This window comes from Pagrus major, chromosome 11 (genome assembly GCF_040436345.1).
Source record: "Pagrus major chromosome 11, Pma_NU_1.0".
NCBI classification, from domain to species: domain Eukaryota; kingdom Metazoa; phylum Chordata; class Actinopteri; order Spariformes; family Sparidae; genus Pagrus; species Pagrus major.
The window spans coordinates 28,008,010-28,031,043 of NC_133225.1; the positions used below are offsets into that span (position 1 = coordinate 28,008,010).

Genomic DNA, 23,034 nt, shown 5'->3' on the forward strand with positions numbered 1-23,034 from the left:
AGCAGTGTAGCAGTGGCTCGCAGGCTTGGCACAGAGACAATTTGAAATGTGAGCTCAATTATACAGTATGTATCCACGCCCTCATAAATGGCATATGTTGTTAGTTATGGGTAGTAACTCGTCCAAACCTGCATATGCACTGACAAATGGTTTTGTAATTATTTGGGTGTAATGGCTGAAATAAAGCGTGATGAGTCAGACAAATTGTTTTTAAAAATGAAGCAAAAAAGGCGTCTGGTTTGGCTTTTTCCTCACAGGCTTTTTGACAAGAAGTGGCTATCACGGCCAACAACCAGCCGGGCTCAAGATAAAGTATTTAAAAAATCTATTTAATCTCTGAAAGAAGTGTCTGGATTGCTTGTTGGTTTCCCAGAAACACCAGAATAGCGGTAAGCTTACAACTACTGTATTCACAATGACTGTCCTCCAGCGCACGGCGGGAGAAGCAATTTGTTGGAAGAAGTAAATCCATTTAGCCCCAACAGAAAGGTGGCGAGCCGACTTAATTGAGGTCTCCGGCTATATTTAAAAGGAGTAAATAATTTTTGGACGCAGCAGGTTATTTTGAGCTTGGGTCAAATGGCTGAATACACATCCCGGTAATGGAAAGACTACTCGAGCTGAAGTTTGTTCTGTAATTCTTGGGCTACACAAGCTCCACATTTTCTTGTCATATCTCGTCAAAGATGTTACAGTCTGTCCCACTTCTCTCCTTGATACCAGAAGACTAATAACTCTCTCCCTTTATCGTCTGAAAAAATTTGAAGTCTTCTGTTTGGGCTGAGATGTCTGTTCTGCCAGAGTAAACACTGGTTTGAACTGCACAGCATGTCACTGCTAAAAAACTCTGCAAAGAATGTGTGTGTGTGGAAATGCAAAATGTTTAATAGCTCAACCATGAATAAGTCATTTTTTCAATTCATTCTCACTCTGAGAGTCCGCACAAACTCTCTGAGGTGCATGCACTCTGTTGGCTGTACACACCAACATGCACAGTAACTCCATAAAACACCTGCCTGGAGGCTTAGATTGAGACGGTCCAGAGCCAGGCGAGTCTTTGGCTCGCTTCCTCCAACACCACAACAGGAAAGTCACAATGGAGCACTCCTGACCCGTAAGCCCAGGGTCTTTTATGACAAGTGCTATATAAATGTGCTGTCTGGCCTACATTATTCAACGTCTCTCAAAAATGTGACAATTATTTGTCTGCACGATGCCCTCCTGGCCCCGCTCCCCCTCTTATCTGCTCTCTTCTGATTTATACATAGCCTACACTATACGTCGCCTAACACTATTCCAATAGAGTCACTGTGAACACACTTCAAGGCCACTTTGTCTGAATATCTTTCAAAGGTGATTTCTAAGAAATCCACTTTTACCCTCCACAAAGCACTGGATCTAATGATTAATTGAGTGCTATTCTGGGGACAGGGGAGGGCACAGTTTAATCTTTGTAACTTAATCCACTTTTTGACCACTTGACACATTTTACATTTGGTCTTTTAAAATAAAATAACAAAATCTTCTTGTACTATATAGTTGAGGCTTTGCTCATTATTTTGCTTGCTTTCACTTTTGTCTATATGACACTCATTATCCCAGAACCAGGAAATGACAAGTGGCATCTTCCTGTTGAAAGGCCAGCTGTAACTGAAGTCAATCAATACAGTCAGATGGATGACGCTGATGGTCCACACACTAAGAACTTTCCTTTGTTTGGATCCTCACGAACTTGTCCCAAATGTCATCCATGTCTTCACTGCCACCTTTTGATTACTGCGTCCTTATTAGTCCTTTATCAGGAGGGCCATAACTCCTCAGCCAGGCGTCATTATTTTGAGTGCGACATTAATGGAATCAATATTTTGACACCTCGCCTTCCCATTGCAGGTAATTGAAGTTACAGGTATGGCGGGTAATCGAGTTGTGTGAGGACATGATTGACAGGTGTTAGGATAAGGACTCTCTGAGCTCTGACATTGTCCCAGAGCCTGTTGCCTGTGTGTCATGAAAAATGGATTTTAGTTGGAACAGAGTGAAGAAGATGATTTCATATTTATTGTTGTCAGCATACCTGTTACAAGGCTACTGAATTCAGCTAACTTGAAATATTTTCTTCTCATTTAATTTCCAATTTCAGTTTTCTTTAATCACTAAACCATTTCTAGCTGTCTTTCCTTGTTATTTCTTTTCAGCTTTCTGTTGTCTGGTGTTTCTTTATCTTTCTGTGAGTGAAATGCTTTTTTGAGCAAGAGTTTTTTCCAATGTCTTATAAAATATATATGTTGAAATCAAGATATTGATTGACAGTGAAGACAAACCCATGACTGATAGGTCTAACATAATTAGAAGAAGTTTTAAACCTAAATGTAATATCTCAATATATTACAAAATATTTAAAAAAGACTAGACTTTTGCTATGTATATATGTATATATATGTATATATAGTACATATACACATATAGTACACATATAGTACACATAACTTTTTGAGACAAAGCTGAATATTTCCAAAAGTATTGTAGATAGAAAAGCCAAGTCATGTCATTAAAGAGCTGAACATTTTGATAGTTGAATGGTTTCTGTAGCTCAAAATGTGTAGGAGGAGAAGCGGGACGAAAAACGCACGGAAGAAGAATGATAACTTTAATAAATTCCAGAAGAACAATAGTTCTACAGCATTCACACTAATTATCTGAGACGTATTGAAAGAAAAATAATAAATATACAATTGAATTAGTTCTCATACAACTCTAATAATGCTGTTTAGATAAATGTGATCGATGTCAACTGTTGTCATCCTACACCACCTAACTCCTGCAGCACACTGTAGGCTGAAGCTAACTCTTGCAGTGTCAGTTACAGGGTGAAGTGTCAGATGGCGCAGGAGCTCACTCACACACTCACAGGGTGGTCCTGCTCCACTGACCCTAAAGAGGGGAGTACTTACACCTTACAAGGATATCCTTGCTCTCTAACAATGACCTACTCTCATTTAATTTTTCATTTATTTATCCAACCCTGCCTCCAGTCTGCAAGGAAGAGCTTGAGCAAGAGCAAATAGACACAAATTGCATGTGATTGTTTTACTGTCAAATATGGCTGAAAGAATTGGGGTCACACTTTATTGAAACTATAAATAATATGGTCTTCATTAGACAGTAAACAAAGACAATTATACAGTAAGTGAACTAATGAAAGATAAGCCATAATTTGTATCAAATTAGGCAAAAACTAGAAATGATATGGTCTATAATAGAAAATTTAAAAAACAGTTTTACCCCAACTAACTAATAAGACGTAACACGATGAATTTTATATCAAATAAGGCAAAAACTAGATGTAAGAGTAAACAAACCATACACCTAAATCAGCTCAATGGTTAAGAATTAGTTAAAGTATAACAGTTTGTTTACTCTTATTTCTAGTTATTGTCTAATTTTCTATGTAATTGAATGTAATTTATTTACAGAAGTCAAGGAGACTGGCCACACACACACACACACACACACACACACACACACACACAGTCCAGTCCAAGGGCCACAAATGACGCCCCTGCCCCGTCCACGTGCCGTGAACCGAGTGGGGTGGAACAAGCTTTATCTTCAGTTAAAAAGCCACATTGAAGACTGAGAAGACCAGCTATTAGGTAAAGTGCACTTTACTTTACATTCTTGAATCACATACGTGTGGACAGGTGGACCAAAATAAAAAAGAGATTTTTGAATTGTCATGTCATTATAGGCTGCATTATAGAAGGTATAGGTCTCTTGTGTTTCATATGACTGAGCCTACAATTAAAAATATTTATTCCTATCTCATATCAGACTTTGATCCTTTGTCTGCCTGCTCATCCCTGTGTCCAAGGACATTCCTTTATTTAAAAAGATTATTTAGCTATCAAAGCTATTTAATTGTTCTATAAAGGTTATTTGGGCATTTTGCTGAACGTAACTAAAAAGTAGTGTAACACGGGTTCACAGACGCGAGCACAAAATGACCGTTGCGTTTTCCAGCAGCAACCTCAACAACACAGACCTGACAGTATAAAGTTAATATGGGACTCAAACATACAGACCTGACAGTATAAAGTTAATATGGGACTCAACCACACAGACCTGACAGTATAAAGTGAATATGGGACTCAACCACACAGACCTGACAGTATAAAGTGAATATGGGACTCAACCACACAGACCTGACAGTATAAAGTTGATATGGGACTCAACCACACAGACCTGACAGTATAAAGTTAATATGGGACTCAACCACACAGACCTGACAGTATAAAGTGAATATGGGACTCAAACATACAGACCTGACAGTATAAAGTTAATATGGGACTCAACCACACAGACCTGACAGTATAAAGTGAATATGGGACTCAACCACACAGACCTGACAGTATAAAGTTAATATGGGACTCAACCACACAGACCTGACAGTATAAAGTTAATATGGGACTCAACCACACAGACCTGACAGTATAAAGTGAATATGGGACTCAACCACACAGACCTGACAGTATAAAGTTGATATGGGACTCAACCACACAGACCTGACAGTATAAAGTTGATATGGGACTCAACCACACAGACCTGACAGTATAAAGTGAATATGGGACTCAACCACACAGACCTGACAGTATAAAGTTAATATGCCACTCATGTCACTCATAGTTTTAAAACAAGACAATGATTATCTGGTCTCTCAGTCAAGGTTTAGTTACAGTTCAGGACTAATAGGCTACACATTTGTAAGAAATAGATTGATATTGACTTTTGACTATAGCTTATAGGCTTGTGCTAACATTGTATAGCCAGAGCTGTGTAGTAGAGTAAATTGTGAGCACTGGACTAATCAACAGGCAGCAGAGCCAAAGCTCGGTGTTATATTTGATTATTTTCTACATTTTATAGTCTCCATAATTTCTCATTCATGGCCATGTTATTTATGAGATAGCCTCTTAATCTTTTACTCAAAGAGCATCAAACTGCCTTTTCTTCCGGGGCAGTATGCCCCCGGACCTCACTAGAGGGTTCGAGGTCCACCCCCCATAGTTGAAATCCTGTGGGAGACCCTGAGTTCTGTAAAATAGTTTTGCTAAATTGTAGGAAATAGTTTTCCGGTTGTTTTGCTAGTTTGAAGAAGATCGAAATAGATTATAATAGATAGAATATATTTTGTGGTTTTGACAGTGGAGACACTACCACTTTTGTCCACAGGGCTCCTGTGTGTTAGTCCAATTAACGGCAAAGCAAGCCATATTATTTGTCCGATATTTGTATTAAAATTCAACAAAAAGCATCAGCACCTCAAGAACAGCCAAGAGGTAACGATCAGTGACTAGACAGCTCCAGTAGCCATGCCCTTAATACTTCCTATCTTTAAGCCTTCATATAATGCATTGGCTTTGTTTTTCAGCCCTGAAGGTTGCTGCTTTAGAAAATGTCACTGTCCTGTTTACTTTGTTGCAGTAACAGGATGAAAGGATCTTCAGCTTCAGACGAGATATCCTGCCAAGTCCTGCCAAGTGCCAGGTGCTTGTTTGACGAGCCTGTTCAGGTGAAGGTGGGTGGGCTGAGGTCGGGACAGTTGGTCACCATGAGAGCCACCTCAATCGATGAGAGGGGAGTGGTGTTCAGCTCCTCAGCCACCTACAGGGCTGATGGTAACGGGGAGATCGACCTGGACAGAGACCCCTCTCTCAGCGGGAGCTATGTTGGGGTTGAACCCATGGGGCTGCTGTGGTCGTTGAGGGCAGACACCTTACATCAGTACTTTTTGAAGAACAAAGTGCTAGAGCCCCACGTGGTGAAGTTGTCAGTACATGAGGAAGAGGGGGAGGGGAGAATGTTGGCAGAGGTGATCAATGAGAGGTTTCTGATTGGAGACGGGGTCAGCCGACTCTCTGTCAAAGAGGGAAACTTTCAGGGAGTCCTTTTTACGCCTCCAGGTAGGTGGTATGCATCCAAAGTGCATCATCTGTTACATTATATCAAGATGTAGGGTTTTGTATGATCACTGTTGACATGTACTTTATGTTCCAGGAGAAGGTCCGTTTCCTGCTGTGTTGGATCTGTGCACCTTCATGTCAGAGAAAAGAGCCTGTGTGCTGGCCAACAAAGGCTTTGTGGTTCTGGCTGTAGCAGTGTACACTGATAAGCCTGACAATGTTAAAGAGATGCATCTGGACCGCTTTGAAGAAGCAGTGGATTTCTTACGACAACAACCTAAGGTGAGATGTTTGAGTAACTTTTAAACAGCAGCATAAAGTTACAAACCTTACACTAGCAAGGACCACACCATCAACAAGATACACTTTAACAGTTTATTTACAATAATGGAAATGATATGATTGTAGTTTCTGATGATGGAGTTGCGGGCCCCAAAAACATGCATTATATAAGACAAAATTTAGCATATCTGAGATCTTTGAGATCTGAACACTGAGGAGTGTCCAGAGTAGTGGATGGGAAAGATGCAAGGAGAGAACATGGTGTGTGTTGGTGGAACCAGAAATGGGTAACCACCTGTCCAGATTTTGAGTTGAAGAGAGGATCTTCCTGGGTTATATTCTGAGATTTCCGGAACTGCAAGTAGTTTGCGAGGGTAATGAAAGGGTTCAGTGATGATTGAATGTTAAAGAAGACGGGAGTGGGTTGACCAGTTTGGTTAGTTTTTGTTTCTTCAAGTAGTATACCATGGTATCCTCTGAGTAAAAAGACAGGTCCAAAATTGCAGGCGTTGCAGAGGTTGCACAGCCAGTGAAGATGCGATTTGCCATTGTCACAAAAGCAGAAAACTGCTGGTTGCTGTGGATGAGGGGCAGGGGCTGCTGGCATCCCAGTGCCAAATGCCCCCGCTAGAGCAAGCCAGAAGGGGTGCGTTTGAGGTGTGGTCCTGCTCCTGAAACTCTGCTAGATAACTCCAATTATGACACATTTGGTGATGAGCAAGTACTAATATGGTTTATATTTTTGCTGATAGCTTAGAAACACTATCCAACAATTACTCAGCATACGTGTGGACAGGTGGACCAAAATAAAAAAGAGATTTTTGAATTGTCATGTCATTATAGGCTGCATTATAGAAGGTATAGGTCTCTTGTGTTTCATATGACTGAGCCTACAATTAAAAATATTTATTCCTATCTCATATCAGACTTTGATCCTTTGTCTGCCTGCTCATCCCTGTGTCCAAGGACATTCCTTTATTTAAAAAGATTATTTAGCTATCAAAGCTATTTAATTGTTCTATAAAGGTTATTTGGGCATTTTGCTGAACGTAACTAAAAAGTAGTGTAACACGGGTTCACAGACGCGAGCACAAAATGACCGTTGCGTTTTCCAGCAGCAACCTCAACCACACAGACCTGACAGTATAAAGTTAATATGGGACTCAAACATACAGACCTGACAGTATAAAGTTAATATGGGACTCAACCACACAGACCTGACAGTATAAAGTGAATATGGGACTCAACCACACAGACCTGACAGTATAAAGTTAATATGGGACTCAAACATACAGACCTGACAGTATAAAGTTAATATGGGACTCAACCACACAGACCTGACAGTATAAAGTTAATATGGGACTCAACCACACAGACCTGACAGTATAAAGTTAATATGGGACTCAAACATACAGACCTGACAGTATAAAGTTAATATGGGACTCAACCACACAGACCTGACAGTATAAAGTGAATATGGGACTCAACCACACAGACCTGACAGTATAAAGTTAATATGGGACTCAACCACACAGACCTGACAGTATAAAGTTAATATGGGACTCAACCACACAGACCTGACAGTATAAAGTGAATATGGGACTCAACCACACAGACCTGACAGTATAAAGTTGATATGGGACTCAACCACACAGACCTGACAGTATAAAGTGAATATGGGACTCAACCACACAGACCTGACAGTATAAAGTGAATATGGGACTCAACCACACAGACCTGACAGTATAAAGTTGATATGGGACTCAACCACACAGACCTGACAGTATAAAGTTGATATGGGACTCAACCACACAGACCTGACAGTATAAAGTGAATATGGGACTCAACCACACAGACCTGACAGTATAAAGTTGATATGGGACTCAACCACACAGACCTGACAGTATAAAGTTAATATGGGACTCAACCACACAGACCTGACAGTATAAAGTTAATATGCCACTCATGTCACTCATAGTTTTAAAACAAGACAATGATTATCTGGTCTCTCAGTCAAGGTTTAGTTACAGTTCAGGACTAATAGGCTACACATTTGTAAGAAATAGATTGATATTGACTTTTGACTATAGCTTATAGGCTTGTGCTAACATTGTATAGCCAGAGCTGTGTAGTAGAGTAAATTGTGAGCACTGGACTAATCAACAGGCAGCAGAGCCAAAGCTCGGTGTTATATTTGATTATTTTCTACATTTTATAGTCTCCATAATTTCTCATTCATGGCCATGTTATTTATGAGATAGCCTCTTAATCTTTTACTCAAAGAGCATCAAACTGCCTTTTCTTCCGGGGCAGTATGCCCCCGGACCTCACTAGAGGGTTCGAGGTCCACCCCCCATAGTTGAAATCCTGTGGGAGACCCTGAGTTCTGTAAAATAGTTTTGCTAAATTGTAGGAAATAGTTTTCCGGTTGTTTTGCTAGTTTGAAGAAGATCGAAATAGATTATAATAGATAGAATATATTTTGTGGTTTTGACAGTGGAGACACTACCACTTTTGTCCACAGGGCTCCTGTGTGTTAGTCCAATTAACGGCAAAGCAAGCCATATTATTTGTCCGATATTTGTATTAAAATTCAACAAAAAGCATCAGCACCTCAAGAACAGCCAAGAGGTAACGATCAGTGACTAGACAGCTCCAGTAGCCATGCCCTTAATACTTCCTATCTTTAAGCCTTCATATAATGCATTGGCTTTGTTTTTCAGCCCTGAAGGTTGCTGCTTTAGAAAATGTCACTGTCCTGTTTACTTTGTTGCAGTAACAGGATGAAAGGATCTTCAGCTTCAGACGAGATATCCTGCCAAGTCCTGCCAAGTGCCAGGTGCTTGTTTGACGAGCCTGTTCAGGTGAAGGTGGGTGGGCTGAGGTCGGGACAGTTGGTCACCATGAGAGCCACCTCAATCGATGAGAGGGGAGTGGTGTTCAGCTCCTCAGCCACCTACAGGGCTGATGGTAACGGGGAGATCGACCTGGACAGAGACCCCTCTCTCAGCGGGAGCTATGTTGGGGTTGAACCCATGGGGCTGCTGTGGTCGTTGAGGGCAGACACCTTACATCAGTACTTTTTGAAGAACAAAGTGCTAGAGCCCCACGTGGTGAAGTTGTCAGTACATGAGGAAGAGGGGGAGGGCAGAATGTTGGCAGAGGTGATCAATGAGAGGTTTCTGATTGGAGACGGGGTCAGCCGACTCTCTGTCAAAGAGGGAAACTTTCAGGGAGTCCTTTTTACGCCTCCAGGTAGGTGGTATGCATCCAAAGTGCATCATCTGTTACATTATATCAAGATGTAGGGTTTTGTATGATCACTGTTGACATGTACTTTATGTTCCAGGAGAAGGTCCGTTTCCTGCTGTGTTGGATCTGTGCACCTTCATGTCAGAGAAAAGAGCCTGTGTGCTGGCCAACAAAGGCTTTGTGGTTCTGGCTGTAGCGGTGTACACTGATAAGCCTGACAATGTTAAAGAGATGCATCTGGACCGCTTTGAAGAAGCAGTGGATTTCTTACGACAACAACCTAAGGTGAGATGTTTGAGTAACTTTTAAACAGCAGCATAAAGTTACAAACCTTACACTAGCAAGGACCACACCATCAACAAGATACACTTTAACAGTTTATTTACAATAATGGAAATGATATGATTGTAGTTTCTGATGATGGAGTTGCGGGCCCCAAAAACATGCATTATATAAGACAAAATTTAGCATATCTGAGATCTTTGAGATCTGAACACTGAGGAGTGTCCAGAGTAGTGGATGGGAAAGATGCAAGGAGAGAACATGGTGTGTGTTGGTGGAACCAGAAATGGGTAACCACCTGTCCAGATTTTGAGTTGAAGAGAGGATCTTCCTGGGTTATATTCTGAGATTTCCGGAACTGCAAGTAGTTTGCGAGGGTAATGAAAGGGTTCAGTGATGATTGAATGTTAAAGAAGACGGGAGTGGGTTGACCAGTTTGGTTAGTTTTTGTTTCTTCAAGTAGTATACCATGGTATCCTCTGAGTAAAAAGACAGGTCCAAAATTGCAGGCGTTGCAGAGGTTGCACAGCCAGAGAAGATGCGATTTGCCATTGTCACAAAAGCAGAAAACTGCTGGTTGCTGTGGATGAGGGGCAGGGGCTGCTGGCATCCCAGTGCCAAATGCCCCCGCTAGAGCAAGCCAGAAGGGGTGCGTTTGAGGTGTGGTCCTGCTCCTGAAACTCTGCTAGATAACTCCAATTATGACACATTTGGTGATAAGCAAGTACTAATATGGTTTATATTTTTGCTGATAGCTTAGAAACACTATCCAACAATTACTCAGCAGAAAAGCACATTAATACTTCAAAATGTTGTATTCACTCTCTTTCTCACAGGTGGACAGTAAAGGAGTGGGCATATTATCACGATCAAAGGGAGCAGACATTGCTCTTTCACTTGCTGCCTTTGTGCCATGTGTTCAGGCCATTGTGTGGATCAACGGCTGCAGTGCCAATGTGGGCATCCCGCTCTACTACAAGAAACGCCAAATCCTCTCATCTTTACTGTTCGACCTTAGTAAGGTGATTCCCACTGAGTCAGGAGCTAGCATTATCAAGCATATACTTAAAAATCCCCTTGCGGAGGAGAGCAAGGGCAGCCTGGTCTCTATCCAACGATATAAATATAGCTATAAATAGGTTGACAGGAAAGATGAATACCAACAAAATCATTATAGCATGTTTATCAGTTAACCTAAGATAATTGTACACAGCTGAATGTTTTGCAAATGAGTTAAAAATTAAACGTTTAAGGGAATAAATTCTGTTGAAAGATGATCACAACCTGGTGAAGAATATTTTTGGTACTACTAGAGAATGTGATGCCTCAGCAGCATGTATGAGTGATTATGCTGTACCCTCAGGGTGAAGGGATTGTGAGGGAAGGATTAATGTAATTACATTAAAATTGAAACTTTGTATAACCAAATAAAAAAAGTGTGCTGCTTTTTCTACACTGGACATGCTTCAAGCCCAGTGGCTACAACTGAAGATTTTCTCTGAAAATGCCTAAAAAAAGAGTACTCACTACAGCACACATATGGTGCCTGAAGTATTTATGGTCTGCTTGTTTTTGTTTATTAAAAAACAATATAAATCTAAGTAAAATTGAGATAGCTACTGTAGTACAAACAAGGCAGGCTTGTTTATCATGTGTTGAATTATTTGTAATACAGGTTATTATGCTTGCTGAAGAGCGCAACTAAATGGTCAAAGTTATGGCCCAAACTTTCATTTGTAATTACCTTAAACAACGTAATGCATTTAAATTAATATATAACTTTTTGGTTATTCATAAGTTGGAAGTATTTACATCCTCCACTGCGCCTGTGAATTTTTATCCTGGATCTTGATAAAAAACACTCACAATTAGACCACTCACTACCTGGTTGCCTCACAGCAGGAAGGTCCTGGGTTTGAATCCTGCTGGGGCAGAACATATCACCAGCCACTCACTATTTGGTCCAGACCACATGACGAACCACTTAGTAATTGGTCCGGACCATATATCACTTTTTCATGTTTATATAGTTAAAATAAAATATTCACATATATAGGTTGTGAGCTGACATCTCTATAATGATGTAGGCTATACAGCACGGTGGTTTCCACTGTTACTTCACAGCAGGAAGGCCCTGTGTTGGAATCCTGCTGAGGCAGACCACGCCACAAACCAAGCACTAACTGGTCTCTCTGGACTCTCAAAAGTAAAAAGAGTTTGCTGTACAAAAACATTTGTCTAGTAGAAAATATGTTCTCACCCCGTTATTTACGTATTAGTGTATCATTTTCACAAAACTAATGCCTAACTCACATAGAAAAGGTAACAATGTTCTGTTGGTCAGCACATCTCAAAATATTTTAATTGTTCTCCCCTAAAATCTGCATCATATTGCCAAAAACAGTCATACCAGTTTAATAAAGACCTGAAACAGAAACCAATGGCTGTCACATCTTACTGTTAAAGGTGCCCATCCAACTTTTTCATATAGAACACAGTGATGAGTGGAATAACAGTCACCAGTACAGAATCTGAGGGCGGATTGATAAACTGAGTCTAGTGGAGACAGAGGCTTGTCTATAGATAACATCACCATAATCCAGGACAGATAAAAAGACAGCTTCAGTGATCCGTTTCCTACACAACATGGGGAAAGTAGTGGCCCCTTTTTCCCCGTTTTATTTGTATTCTGTCATATTGCTTCTTGTCTGTTACCATTTTTAAGTACCATTCTATTTATTCGCTCTGTGATTATGTTCGTTGTCTCTGTTTGTTACCACATTTGTGAACCTATTCTGTTTTTTTATTTGTGCTCTCGACATCATATAAAATGTGGACTTGCCCTCAATGATTTTTCGAGATTTAAATAAAGCTTGAGTGAATGAATGTTTGCGCATGCGCGAGCACAGGATTCTGCTGTCGTCATGACAACCGGCGCTTACAGAAAAGTCAAATCTGACTTCTGACAGCTGAAGTTTAATCCTCTGAGCACTGTTGTTACTCGTTCCTGTAACGTTACTAATTTCGTACTCAGATGGATCCAGGTGAGTCTCGTTAAGGAAACACACGCCCCGGTTGACATGCTGTCGACCTGCAAGGGTGCTGCGGCGGACCCCGGGCGAGGAGGAGCGGTGCCGGGGGCAGAGACACAAAGCAACGGCCACAGAGGGGCTCAAAGCGGGGAAGAGAGGCGACAAGGGCTCGGTGTCCAGGAGTGGCCCGATGGAGCCAGATATGAGGGAGGATTTGTGAACGGATTTAAACACGGGGAAGGAAAGTACACCTGGCGAAATGGAGAGGTAATGTGACATTTTTACAGCTAAGGAAGTAGGAAGTACTTTTAGGAAGTAATAGGCCTATTTCTGTTAAAATATAGAGATTGTTTTGTTATGGCAGTTGGGGGGGACCAACAGGGGTCTTTGAGTATTTTGTTGGGGGAGGTAAAGAATAATTTAAAACAATATTATGTAACATTTTTACCTTAAAATAACAGCTTCAAAATCATGTTGATGCTACAGTGTCTTGTAATAGGGTGAATGTTGTCTCTGTCTCAGCCTCTCCACCCCCATCACTTGTTTCTGCTGTATAACTTCAGTGAGAGGGTGGGATCACAGCGTTACATACATGTTTACTTTAAGATACCAGTTTTCAACACATGACATTGTTATGACATAATGATTTTTGTTCGTAGTTAGCACCTACAACAAACTGTAACAAACCTGGGATTTGTATTTACAACAGTGGTGTTGCACTAAGAAACTTTGGTAATACCAATTTCTACACAATGTTGCTTTAACTTTGATCACATCATTTGGAGGATGGAACAACAATGAAAGAAATAGGGTTGACCGATGTTGTTTCGAGCTCGTTTCCCCTATCGAGATCTTTGTTTATGTTTATAATTTAGAAGAAGATTGCCGGCTTCCAGTGCACTGATGCCATTGTGCACAATAAGGCTTATTGTTAAATTGTAATATATCCTGCCTCCATTTCATATCTCTGTCACAAGTGTTTGATAACCACATAGGTATGTATGAATATGAATATTGGCAGTTATATACTGTACTCCCTATTATAACTATCAGCATCAACCTCAGAAATACAGTATCAGTTGGGCTCTAGTGAGGCTAATTGAATGAAAAGGTTTGGGAAAGCCCTGTACAGAAAGCTCTTACATAAAACACAATGTCATTTTTTTATCCTTTTGTCTACTGTCAATTTTTCCTGAATTTAAATAAAGCAGATCACTTTTTGCTTCCCTTGTCTGCTGCTTTGTGTAGTACTATGAGGGCTCTTTCTACAAAGACTACAGGCATGGAGATGGGCTGTACTGCTGGCCCACAGGCCACAAGTTCACTGGCAAGTTCTACCTCAACAGAAAAGAAGGATATGGACAACAACTGTTCCCTGACGGATCCACCTTTCAGGTCAACTGGTTGGATGGATGGATGACAGGCAATTGAAGGATTTTTTAAAATATTATATCTATCAGTAAATAGCAATGTACCTCTCCCCTCCTCTCAGGGTTTGTACCATGCTGACCAGAGGTTTGGTCCAGGTGTTGTTAGTTATCCAGATGTGCGTCAGGATGTGGGTCTGTGGCTCGGGGAGCGCCTGTTAAAGCTCTGTGCCTCTGTGGAAGAGGGCTTTAGCCTGAGGAACCTTCCTGAATATGCTGCCTACATGGACCCAGCTGCCACAACAGATTCCCTGATTCAGGTACATGCTGACCACAGTCTCATCAGCAGGTCAATAGGTTTGCCAGGCTACAACATCATCATTTTCATAAATACTGACTATTTGGTTTAAAATAATCCATCTTATTGTTTTTACTGAGATCCCAGCCTCAGCATCAAGTCTTTATAATAGTCAATCCCTCTTACTGGTCAGTAGTGTATTAGCACGACATTGTTATATCACTAAATATATTTATATGCATTTGCAAAAGACTCGTAACTGACCTCTCTGTTCCTCTCCTCTTCTTACCAGCCTCCCAGTAGTGGTGTACAGACATACTCACAGATTAAGCACTGCTATAATGAACAACTACACAAGCTCTGTGACTCTAAACATATCTAATATAACTTTTTCCCTGACCTCCTCAGGTGGATTCGGACAGAGATCTGCTGTCTAATGAGAATTGTATCCTTCCCCCCGGCATTGAGAGTTACTCAACAGATGGCGACCACTTGCCGCTGCCCTTTGGCCGTAGAAGAGAGTTGGATCAACACTTTTATGGCGAGCTGTGGGAGCCAGACGTTTATCCGCACCAAGGATATGAGCGAGACCCGCTTTCCAAACTGCCGTTACAGGCCCGCATGCAGGCTCACATACACAAACACAGGTCAGACACAGCAGAATAGTATTGCTTGAGTACTTGCACAAGGTGTCCTAAAATGTAGGTATTTTTGTGTGTGTTTCAGACTACAGGCTGAAAATGTGGGCTGGGACGTGGCCGCTGTTTTATCTCTGAACAGGGAACGTTTTGGTCCAAAAGGGCCTTTGGAAGTCAGTTCAGAGTTGTTGATCCAGCACGCCTCCCAAGGGGAACTGCAGGCTGTGTCACAGATCCTTCAGACTTGTTTGGTCCATCCTGATGTAGCAGATTCTCAGGGACACACTGCTCTCATCGCTGCCACAGTAACACATTATTATTTCCAACTCATATTACTTTCAATTTTACTTTATATTTAACAATTACAATTAACAGTGGAAGAAAGGAATACTTAAGAGATTCAGAGGTTTTTTTTGTCTTTTGTCATTTTATTATTTGAGGTCTAATCCTCCACACTCAACCAAAAATGTTTTCGAAATATATATTTTTTTATGACATATTATTTAGTCATTCATTTATATATCTTTTGTTTTTGTGAGTAGCATAAATAGGCTACAAATGTAATGAATGTTGAATGTTTGTTTCTCTGACTGTTGTGTTTTGTTTTTTCTATCCATCAGGTAAACTGCCAAAATGATGTGATCCAGCTGTTGTTGGATATGGGTGCCAATATCGACAAGTTGAATTGTGAGGGCATGTCTGCGCTGGCTGTGTGTCATGTCCTCTACTACCCTTTTCAGTCTTTGCACACCATTTCGGCTGAACCACCTGCCAAAACTCAAGTAAGATTCTACCTAATGTATTTTTTTTTTCTTTAATCTCTGCTTCCTCATCACTACTATATCTGTCGTTCATAAGTGCAAACATAGATTGCAAAAAAATAGATAAAACATAATTAAAACAGGATGTGATAATTTGCTCATCCTTTTTGACATACACTCAATTTAAAAACATTACAAAGACAATTTAGTTCATTTTTTTTATTATCAGCTTCATAGATTTTTGTAAATATATGTTTATTCTGAATTGGATGCCAGCAACACTTTTCAAATAAGTTGGGACAAGGGCAACAAAAGACTGGGAAAGTTGTGGAACTCCAAAAACACCTGTTTGGTACATTCACAGGTAAACAGTTTAATTGTTGACAGGTGTCATGATTAGGAACATCTTCGAAAGGCTCGGTTGTTCAAAAGCAAGGATGGGGCGAGGTCCACCACTTTGCAAAACACATGATTGTATAAAGAATATTATTTCATTGCAAATAACTTCATTTTTGTTTTTAGTTGGTTTTTATAGTGTACCAACTCTTTTGCAATCGGGGTTGGATGAATCTGTGTTTTGTACAGACATTTAAACTGAAACAACCTCCAATGTAATGTGTCTTCAGGTTTTGAGGTCCCCATCTATATGTTGGAAAAGTCACCAGATCAGACCTCAGACTGCAAAAAGAACCCTGAGCAGCAGGACCAACCAGAGTCTCCTCTCTGACAAGTAGGAATGTATTATAGGCTGGATCACCATGATGTTGCGCTAACATCAAAACTGTCAGTTATTTTATTTTGCTTAATACTGTGTCATTTTCAGCCATAACTGTGCATTCAAAGATACATTATATAGTTAAACATGTTGGTCCAACCTATCGGATGTTTCTACTGCGCTTATTTTATGTAGCTACTGTGTTGCTTTGCTGCCGTCTTTGATATCTACCTAACGGTGTGACATCTCAGACAAACTGCTAGTGTGGGGTCAAATTAAGCTGTCATTTTCTGTCTGTGGATGGCCCAGCAGATAAATTAGGTCTCCAAGCTAGCGTTAGTGAAAGGGTTCTTTTTAATAAAATATTTAAGATGACTTAGATGTATACACTTTGAAATGAAATTGTAAAAAAAGGCAGTTAAGTTGTATGTAAGCTAGTGCTTGATGCAGCTGTTTTCTGCCTGGAAGTTACTGAGTCACTGATAATGGCCAAGAAACTTTCTAGATTTTCCACCCCCCACAAAAGTGTCACCCCTTTTGACCAGTTATGAAGTGTGTCTCGAAAATAAGCTGATTTATTAAATAAAGTTGCCTATTTGTTGTGGTACTTGCAGGACAGCAGTAGAGCTAATAGACGACATCTTAACACACAACAGTAAAGCATCCGCTGACAGTGAGCTAATCACTGAGCGCTGGCCTGTCCCGAATGAGCCTGAACACCTTCAGGAGGAGAGAAAAGAGAAAGAGGAAGAAGGAGGGGAAAGAGAAAGCAGGAGGGAGGATGAGAAAGAGAGCAAAGGGGAGGAGAGAGACATAGAGAGCGGATGTGATCAAATGTGTGAAAATGAGGTTAAAGGAGAGGGAAGGAAATTTAGGAACAGTGAAGAGAGAGAGGAAGATATTGACAGGAGAAAAAAAGAGTCAAGAAATGAGAATATGGAGGAGAGGGAGGAGGATGTGGAGGATAGAGTGAGGAATATTCACAAAGACGAGGATGCAAAAGAGAGAGAAGAGAGAGGAGATGAGGGTGGGCCTGGTGTGGAGCGCTCCATTCAGGTGATGGATGGTCACATCGCACTGGGCAGCGTGCAGTGGAAGGACTGTCGAGCTAAAGCAGCAGGAAGAACTCAGGTATAAAGCACAGAGGTATGTCCTGTGATTGGTTCGAGAAGTTGGTGCTTGTTTGAACTCACGTTTGTCTTCTGTCTGCAGCAGGGCAAACTGACCCCTCAACCTACCTTTGACTCTGCCTGCTCCGTCAGCAGCTATAACATCCAGGTCACAGAGGAAGTAATGCAGTGCTCAGCAGAAGCGCTGAGTCGCACAGGGATTCCTCAGTGCTCTGACACACAGGAGACTGTACGCAAAATGGCTGCCATGAAAACCGAGTCAGTTCTGTCCTCTCTTTTCCTGTGCAGATTGTTCTGTTCTGATGACTCTGTTTTTGTTTGTGTATCTCTGTGTAATCTGATGTGTGTGTGTGTCTATCTGACCAGACATCGCGTTTGTTTGAACACCCTGAAGCTGTTATTGGAGCGAGGAGCTGACCCCAATGTATCTAGGGTCCCCATGCCTGTCCTCTTTTTAGCCATTATGGCGGCTGATGCTGAGGCTGTCAAGAGACTGCTGCTGTGTGGAGCTCACACAGACATTCCCCTTCCACCTGAGGCAGGAAACATTTTTTTTTATTACTAATGTCATCAAACATCGGTGATATCTCAAAACTGAAACAAACAAAAATCTATAAGCAAAGAAAACAAAATATGAGAGCATCCTTATGGCCAGCCCCTTCCCTTTTTCCTTAATTTCTATATTCTGATCCTCTTATAGAGAAAAGGTCTGTATCCCCTGCATGTAGCTGCAGCACTGCCAGGTCCAGCTGGTCCCAGAATCATAGAGTTGCTGCTCCACGCTGTCACTGACCCAGACACGCGGGCGTGTGACCACAATGAGACCTATGAACCATATAAGGTGTGTCTTCTTCTCCTTTAAGCTTTTTCCAAGTCTTTTGTAGTGATTGTTAAGGTGAGAAAAGTGTTTAGATTGGAGATTTCCTCACAGATTTTCACGAAGGCCCAGAAACCACTGAGCACCAGTGAGAGCTCCCTGCTCAAAGAAGGGGGCCGAACAGCTCTGCATGTGGCCTGCCAGAGAGACAGTGACTACCAGGTCAGTACATAGCATGCATACACAGGCTCACGCCTATACACATCATGAAACAGGATCACTGGTGAAGGGGCGAAGGTATTTGTTGTATGTATTACATATGTTTACTTTACATGGAGCCACAAAACTTTCATTTATTCTATAAAATCTGTGGTGATAATCTTGCAAGGGATGTCTTTACTACTGATTAGATACAGGATAAAAACTTCACATGACCCTTCCGTTTGTTTGTTTCTTTACAGAATGCCAGTAAGGTGGTCGCCCTCCTACTCTCCCACAGTGCCAGCACAGACTTCCTCTGGAGTGGACACTCCCCTCTCTCCCTGGCTATAGCAACTGGGAATGACCTGGTAACACCCCCTGTCCCACCAACACACACAAACACACACTAACACATGTGTACAAAACTTCACTTTGTCCTGGACCTGTTTCCTGTCCCTATCCAGGCAGTGGAGGAGCTGTTGAAGGGAGGTGCAAACCCCAGCATCCCCCTGGGCTGCAGCGTGGGCAGCGCCCTCTGTGCGCTCACCAACATCAACTACCACTTAGGTGGCAACAGAGCTAAGATGGTACACACACAAGCACAGATACACAGACAAATAGCTGCTGTGAAATGTCTGACAGATACAGTAGGTTTCATCCTAAAGACATACCGGAGAGAGATATTTTATTCCACTGAACCCTCTTTTAGACATTAAACAAAAAATGAAAATAAGCTCCCACAGACTTTTAGCACTTACAGCCAATTTACCAATTTACAGCGACATGTTAGGATTTTCTAATGGTCCAAAGTGAAGCTGCCTAAATTGATTGTTTTTTTGTTTTATGATGAGTAAGTCATAAGGTTGACCCGTGTGTGTTTGTGTGTCTTTGATATAGTTGGACTTGTTAGCTAAGGCTGGTGCAGACATCTTGATGCCAGTTAATTTGGGCGACGTTGAGGGAACTGCAGTTGACTACGCACACCTCTCCTTCAACCAGGTAACACGCCAGCTGTAAAAACACTGCAGACATTTTAATTAAATACAAAAGCGTTGCAGTGGTGTGGTGGAGTTGAACAGGGCTATATTGATGTACACTCCACTTATATATGGAAATATATGTAACTAGGACGTGCATATTGCCAACACTCCCTTCCATGCTCTGAACATGCGGGAGAGGGAAACATACACAGCACGGCGCCAGTTGCTGATAATGATGGGAGATCTCCTGAGACGGACTGCTGGACAGAGGGAGCGAGAGAATTCAGAGAGGGAACAACAACAATGTATCTGTCTTTTTTTGAACACATAAAACATATGATTATTACTTTGTGTTTTTGAGTATACCTGTAAATCATAGTGTTTGTGTGTGTGTGTGTGTGTGTGTGTGTGTGTGTGTGTGTGTGTGTACACTGTAATAATGTAACAGGTGCCGCCCCCCCCAGCTGTGAAAGTCCACCACCTATAACAGAAAAACACAGGTACAAATACAGACACATTCATGTAAGGCACCTCCTCTTTTCTTTTTCTTGTCCCTGTTTTTTTTTTTTTAACTTTTTTAACTCTTTCTAATTCTGTATGTGTGAATCTTTTTCTAGGAAACCACCGTTTAAGTTCTGCTATCACTGCGGTCGCTCTGTGTCTGTGAAGCTGACCGCTTGTAACCGTTGCCACAAGGTCTACTACTGCTCCACGAGCTGCAAACTGAAGGCCTGGGATAAACAACACAAGGAAGAGTGTGTCCGGGTGTCAGGTGGGAATCAGGGCTACTCTGTCCAACAGTTAGAACCCAGCAAACCCAAACAAAACCAGCACCCAAAGCCTACCCCAGGAGCACTGAAGCTCGTACCATACAGTAAATGTCACCAAACTAAACGTTAATAAAATGACAATTTTTAACTTTCCCATTGTGTTTTTTGAATCCTTGGTGTATGTAGATAAAGTCATGCTCTGGATGATGTAGATTATCTGGGAACTTTGGTTTTGTCTTGTGGATGAACAGAGCATGTAAATGCTTTGTCTATTTGTCTCTCTTCATCCAGCATCTTTTGAAGGCATCCAGAAGAGTGTTGTGTCTAAATCCCAAAGAAGCCCGAGGCCTCTGACTGCCATGGTTAAGTCCAAAACAGTCCCCCAGCCCTTGAGTGTCAAGGTTAAATCCCCAAGAGTCCCTAAGCCCTTGAGCATGGCAGAGAAGGTCTTGGAGAGCCAAATCAACCCAAAGGAAAACTACAGCTGCAACTGATGGACACTGAAGTACAACTTTATCTACAATTACCTAAAATTACAATGCACTTCTGCTATATCACTTATTTCTCTGGAGTCTTAACTTTATATTTAGCTGAATAATAATGACAATATTTTGTGCCATAATCATGTCTCTTATTTATACCTGTAGGTTTACAGTTCTAGTACTGTAACATAGTCTAATAATGTCTACAAACACTGAATGGCTGCAGTAGGAACCAGTTCCAGATTTTTGCATTTGACTTCTTTCATATAAAAAATGTTCTTTGTTTTCTTTGTGAGTTATTAAGTAAGTTAGTATGTTACTTTTCCCACTTTTCCAGGGCTTTCAATTGCGTCTCATGCTGCATCACCAGTTTCATTCTTCATGTTGGGAAGAGCAGCTTGACAATAAATAATCTCAGGTCCACTTATAGATTTTTGACCTCAGCCAAGGAGATTATGTTTTTACCTGTTTGGTTGGTTTGTCAGCAGCATTACACAAAAACTACAGAACAGATTTCCACGAAACTTGGATGGAGGATAAAGATGTGTGTCCTAGATCTGGTCAAGCAGTCATGGGTGGTTTAAAATGTATATTGATACAGAGCTATCGAGTTTGATACTGGATTAGGTTTAGGATAAGAGTAATTTTAGTTTCCAATGCTTTTAACTTCATCTCAAAGTCTTCATCAACAACTGGAGTTGTCTCAGTGGTCATGAAGATGGTGCAGCTGTAATTTTGGCCCCTGTAATTAAATCATGTGATGACAACTTATATAACTTTGAAAGGAGCCAACTCCAATTGCTATTGGAGACCTTGAGATGTGGTTAAAAGCTCCAGAAAAAACTTGTAAGTGAAAGATTAGTGTTAAGATTTGTTTTCTTTGTCAAACTTCTGTTCCCAAAATAGAGACTAGTTAGCAGTCAAGTATTGTATATGGGATCTTTTCTTGCCCAGTCCCTGCTACCTGCAATGAACCCAGCATTATAAATGTAAGTGAATAGTCACTGTACACACCTGTTCCTAGTTATTGTTAATATGATGAAAAGTGTCACTTATTATCCGGTACATTTTGGCTATTTGTCCTTCTTGTAAAGGTTGATAAATTAAGCCAGTCTGCCCAATGCTTTGGTCCAGGGCGCGTTACATTGACATTTGCTTATGAATGTTTATGATACCACAAGATTGACCCGTAATGCTTTACGTGACACTGTGCATGTTATTTTTAACACCACCACCAACACCACCACCATCAGGTCAAGTGGTCCATCTGGACACAGCGAATATCAAAATCCTAAGTACTCGGCACACTCACTCCCTACACAGAATGAGTCATTTCTAGCTTCATCTCTTGTTGGGCTTTCCTTCACCTCTGCACACTGTCAGCTGTAACGACTGAACTGTAAAAACAATGTCTGTGTATTCTGGACGGTTTGAATCTCCAAGGCGACACAAGTGGATCTGAGGGTCATGAGATTATCAATGGAGAAGAAGAGATTTTTTTTTTTAAGAAAGAGTAAAAAACAGTTCTGCATTTGTGTGAAAACTTTATAATAAAAACACTTAAACTTAACTGAAACCTGAGTACTGTACTTAAGTACCAATTTGAAGTATTGAGGCATTAGCATTTTCTGCAACTTCATACTTCCACCATTTGGATGCAAATATTGTACTTTTTACTCCACTACATTTTTTTGGATAACTTTAGTTTTAATAGTTACCTTACAGATTACCGGCTGCATCAGAACCAAAGTAGCAGATTTTTACATTAATTAGTTTATCAGCAGTCAGATTAAAAAATAAAACACTGATTCCGATAAACAGTAAAATGCTGAATATCAGATTATTGTCAGGGTAGATAATGAGTCAACCATTGCATACATACATGTAAATACATGTATAATTTACTTTTACTGGTACTTTTGATATTTAGGTACAGTTAATACCAGATACATTCAGACTTTCACTCAAGTATTAATTATATGGAGGACTTTCACTTGGTTTTGGATTCTTTTTACAACACTGCTAACTACAACTGTCAAATGCATGTAGTGGAGTAAGCAGGAGCCT

General features: G+C 40.9%; 3 protein-coding genes across 4 annotated transcripts; all 3 read left to right on the plus strand.

Moving 5' to 3' along the window:
- Nucleotides 1-3,602: 3,602 nt before the first annotated feature.
- Nucleotides 3,603-6,937, plus strand: LOC141005078 (acyl-coenzyme A thioesterase 1-like). Of its 2 annotated transcripts, XM_073476834.1 has the most exons (3): nt 3,603-3,653; nt 5,482-5,960; nt 6,055-6,937. In XM_073476834.1, exons 2-3 carry the CDS (start codon nt 5,489-5,491, stop codon nt 6,264-6,266), a joined length of 684 nt encoding a protein of 227 aa, XP_073332935.1. In that variant the 5' UTR covers nt 3,603-3,653; nt 5,482-5,488; the 3' UTR covers nt 6,267-6,937. The 2 variants fall into 2 exon arrangements, with proteins under 2 accessions (XP_073332935.1, XP_073332934.1); XM_073476833.1 differs by lacking the exon at nt 3,603-3,653 and having other exon boundaries at nt 5,302-5,960.
- A 2,045-nt stretch (nt 6,938-8,982) lies between these two features.
- LOC141004848 (acyl-coenzyme A thioesterase 5-like) lies at nt 8,983-11,053 on the plus strand. Its single transcript, XM_073476530.1, has 3 exons — nt 8,983-9,497; nt 9,592-9,779; nt 10,613-11,053. The coding sequence occupies exons 1-3, from the start codon at nt 8,990-8,992 to the stop codon at nt 10,913-10,915; spliced, it is 999 nt and encodes a 332-aa protein (XP_073332631.1). The 5' UTR covers nt 8,983-8,989; the 3' UTR covers nt 10,916-11,053.
- Nucleotides 11,054-12,856: 1,803 nt separating this feature from the next.
- On the plus strand, nt 12,857-20,979 carry ankmy1 (ankyrin repeat and MYND domain containing 1). Its single transcript, XM_073475737.1, has 18 exons — nt 12,857-13,075; nt 14,057-14,203; nt 14,301-14,495; nt 14,882-15,120; nt 15,200-15,416; nt 15,732-15,893; nt 17,644-17,718; nt 17,800-17,975; nt 18,084-18,255; nt 18,418-18,558; nt 18,649-18,756; nt 18,996-19,103; nt 19,200-19,322; nt 19,633-19,734; nt 19,864-20,020; nt 20,164-20,215; nt 20,333-20,487; nt 20,777-20,979. The coding sequence occupies exons 1-18, from the start codon at nt 12,857-12,859 to the stop codon at nt 20,977-20,979; spliced, it is 2,751 nt and encodes a 916-aa protein (XP_073331838.1).
- Nucleotides 20,980-23,034: the final 2,055 nt, after the last annotated feature.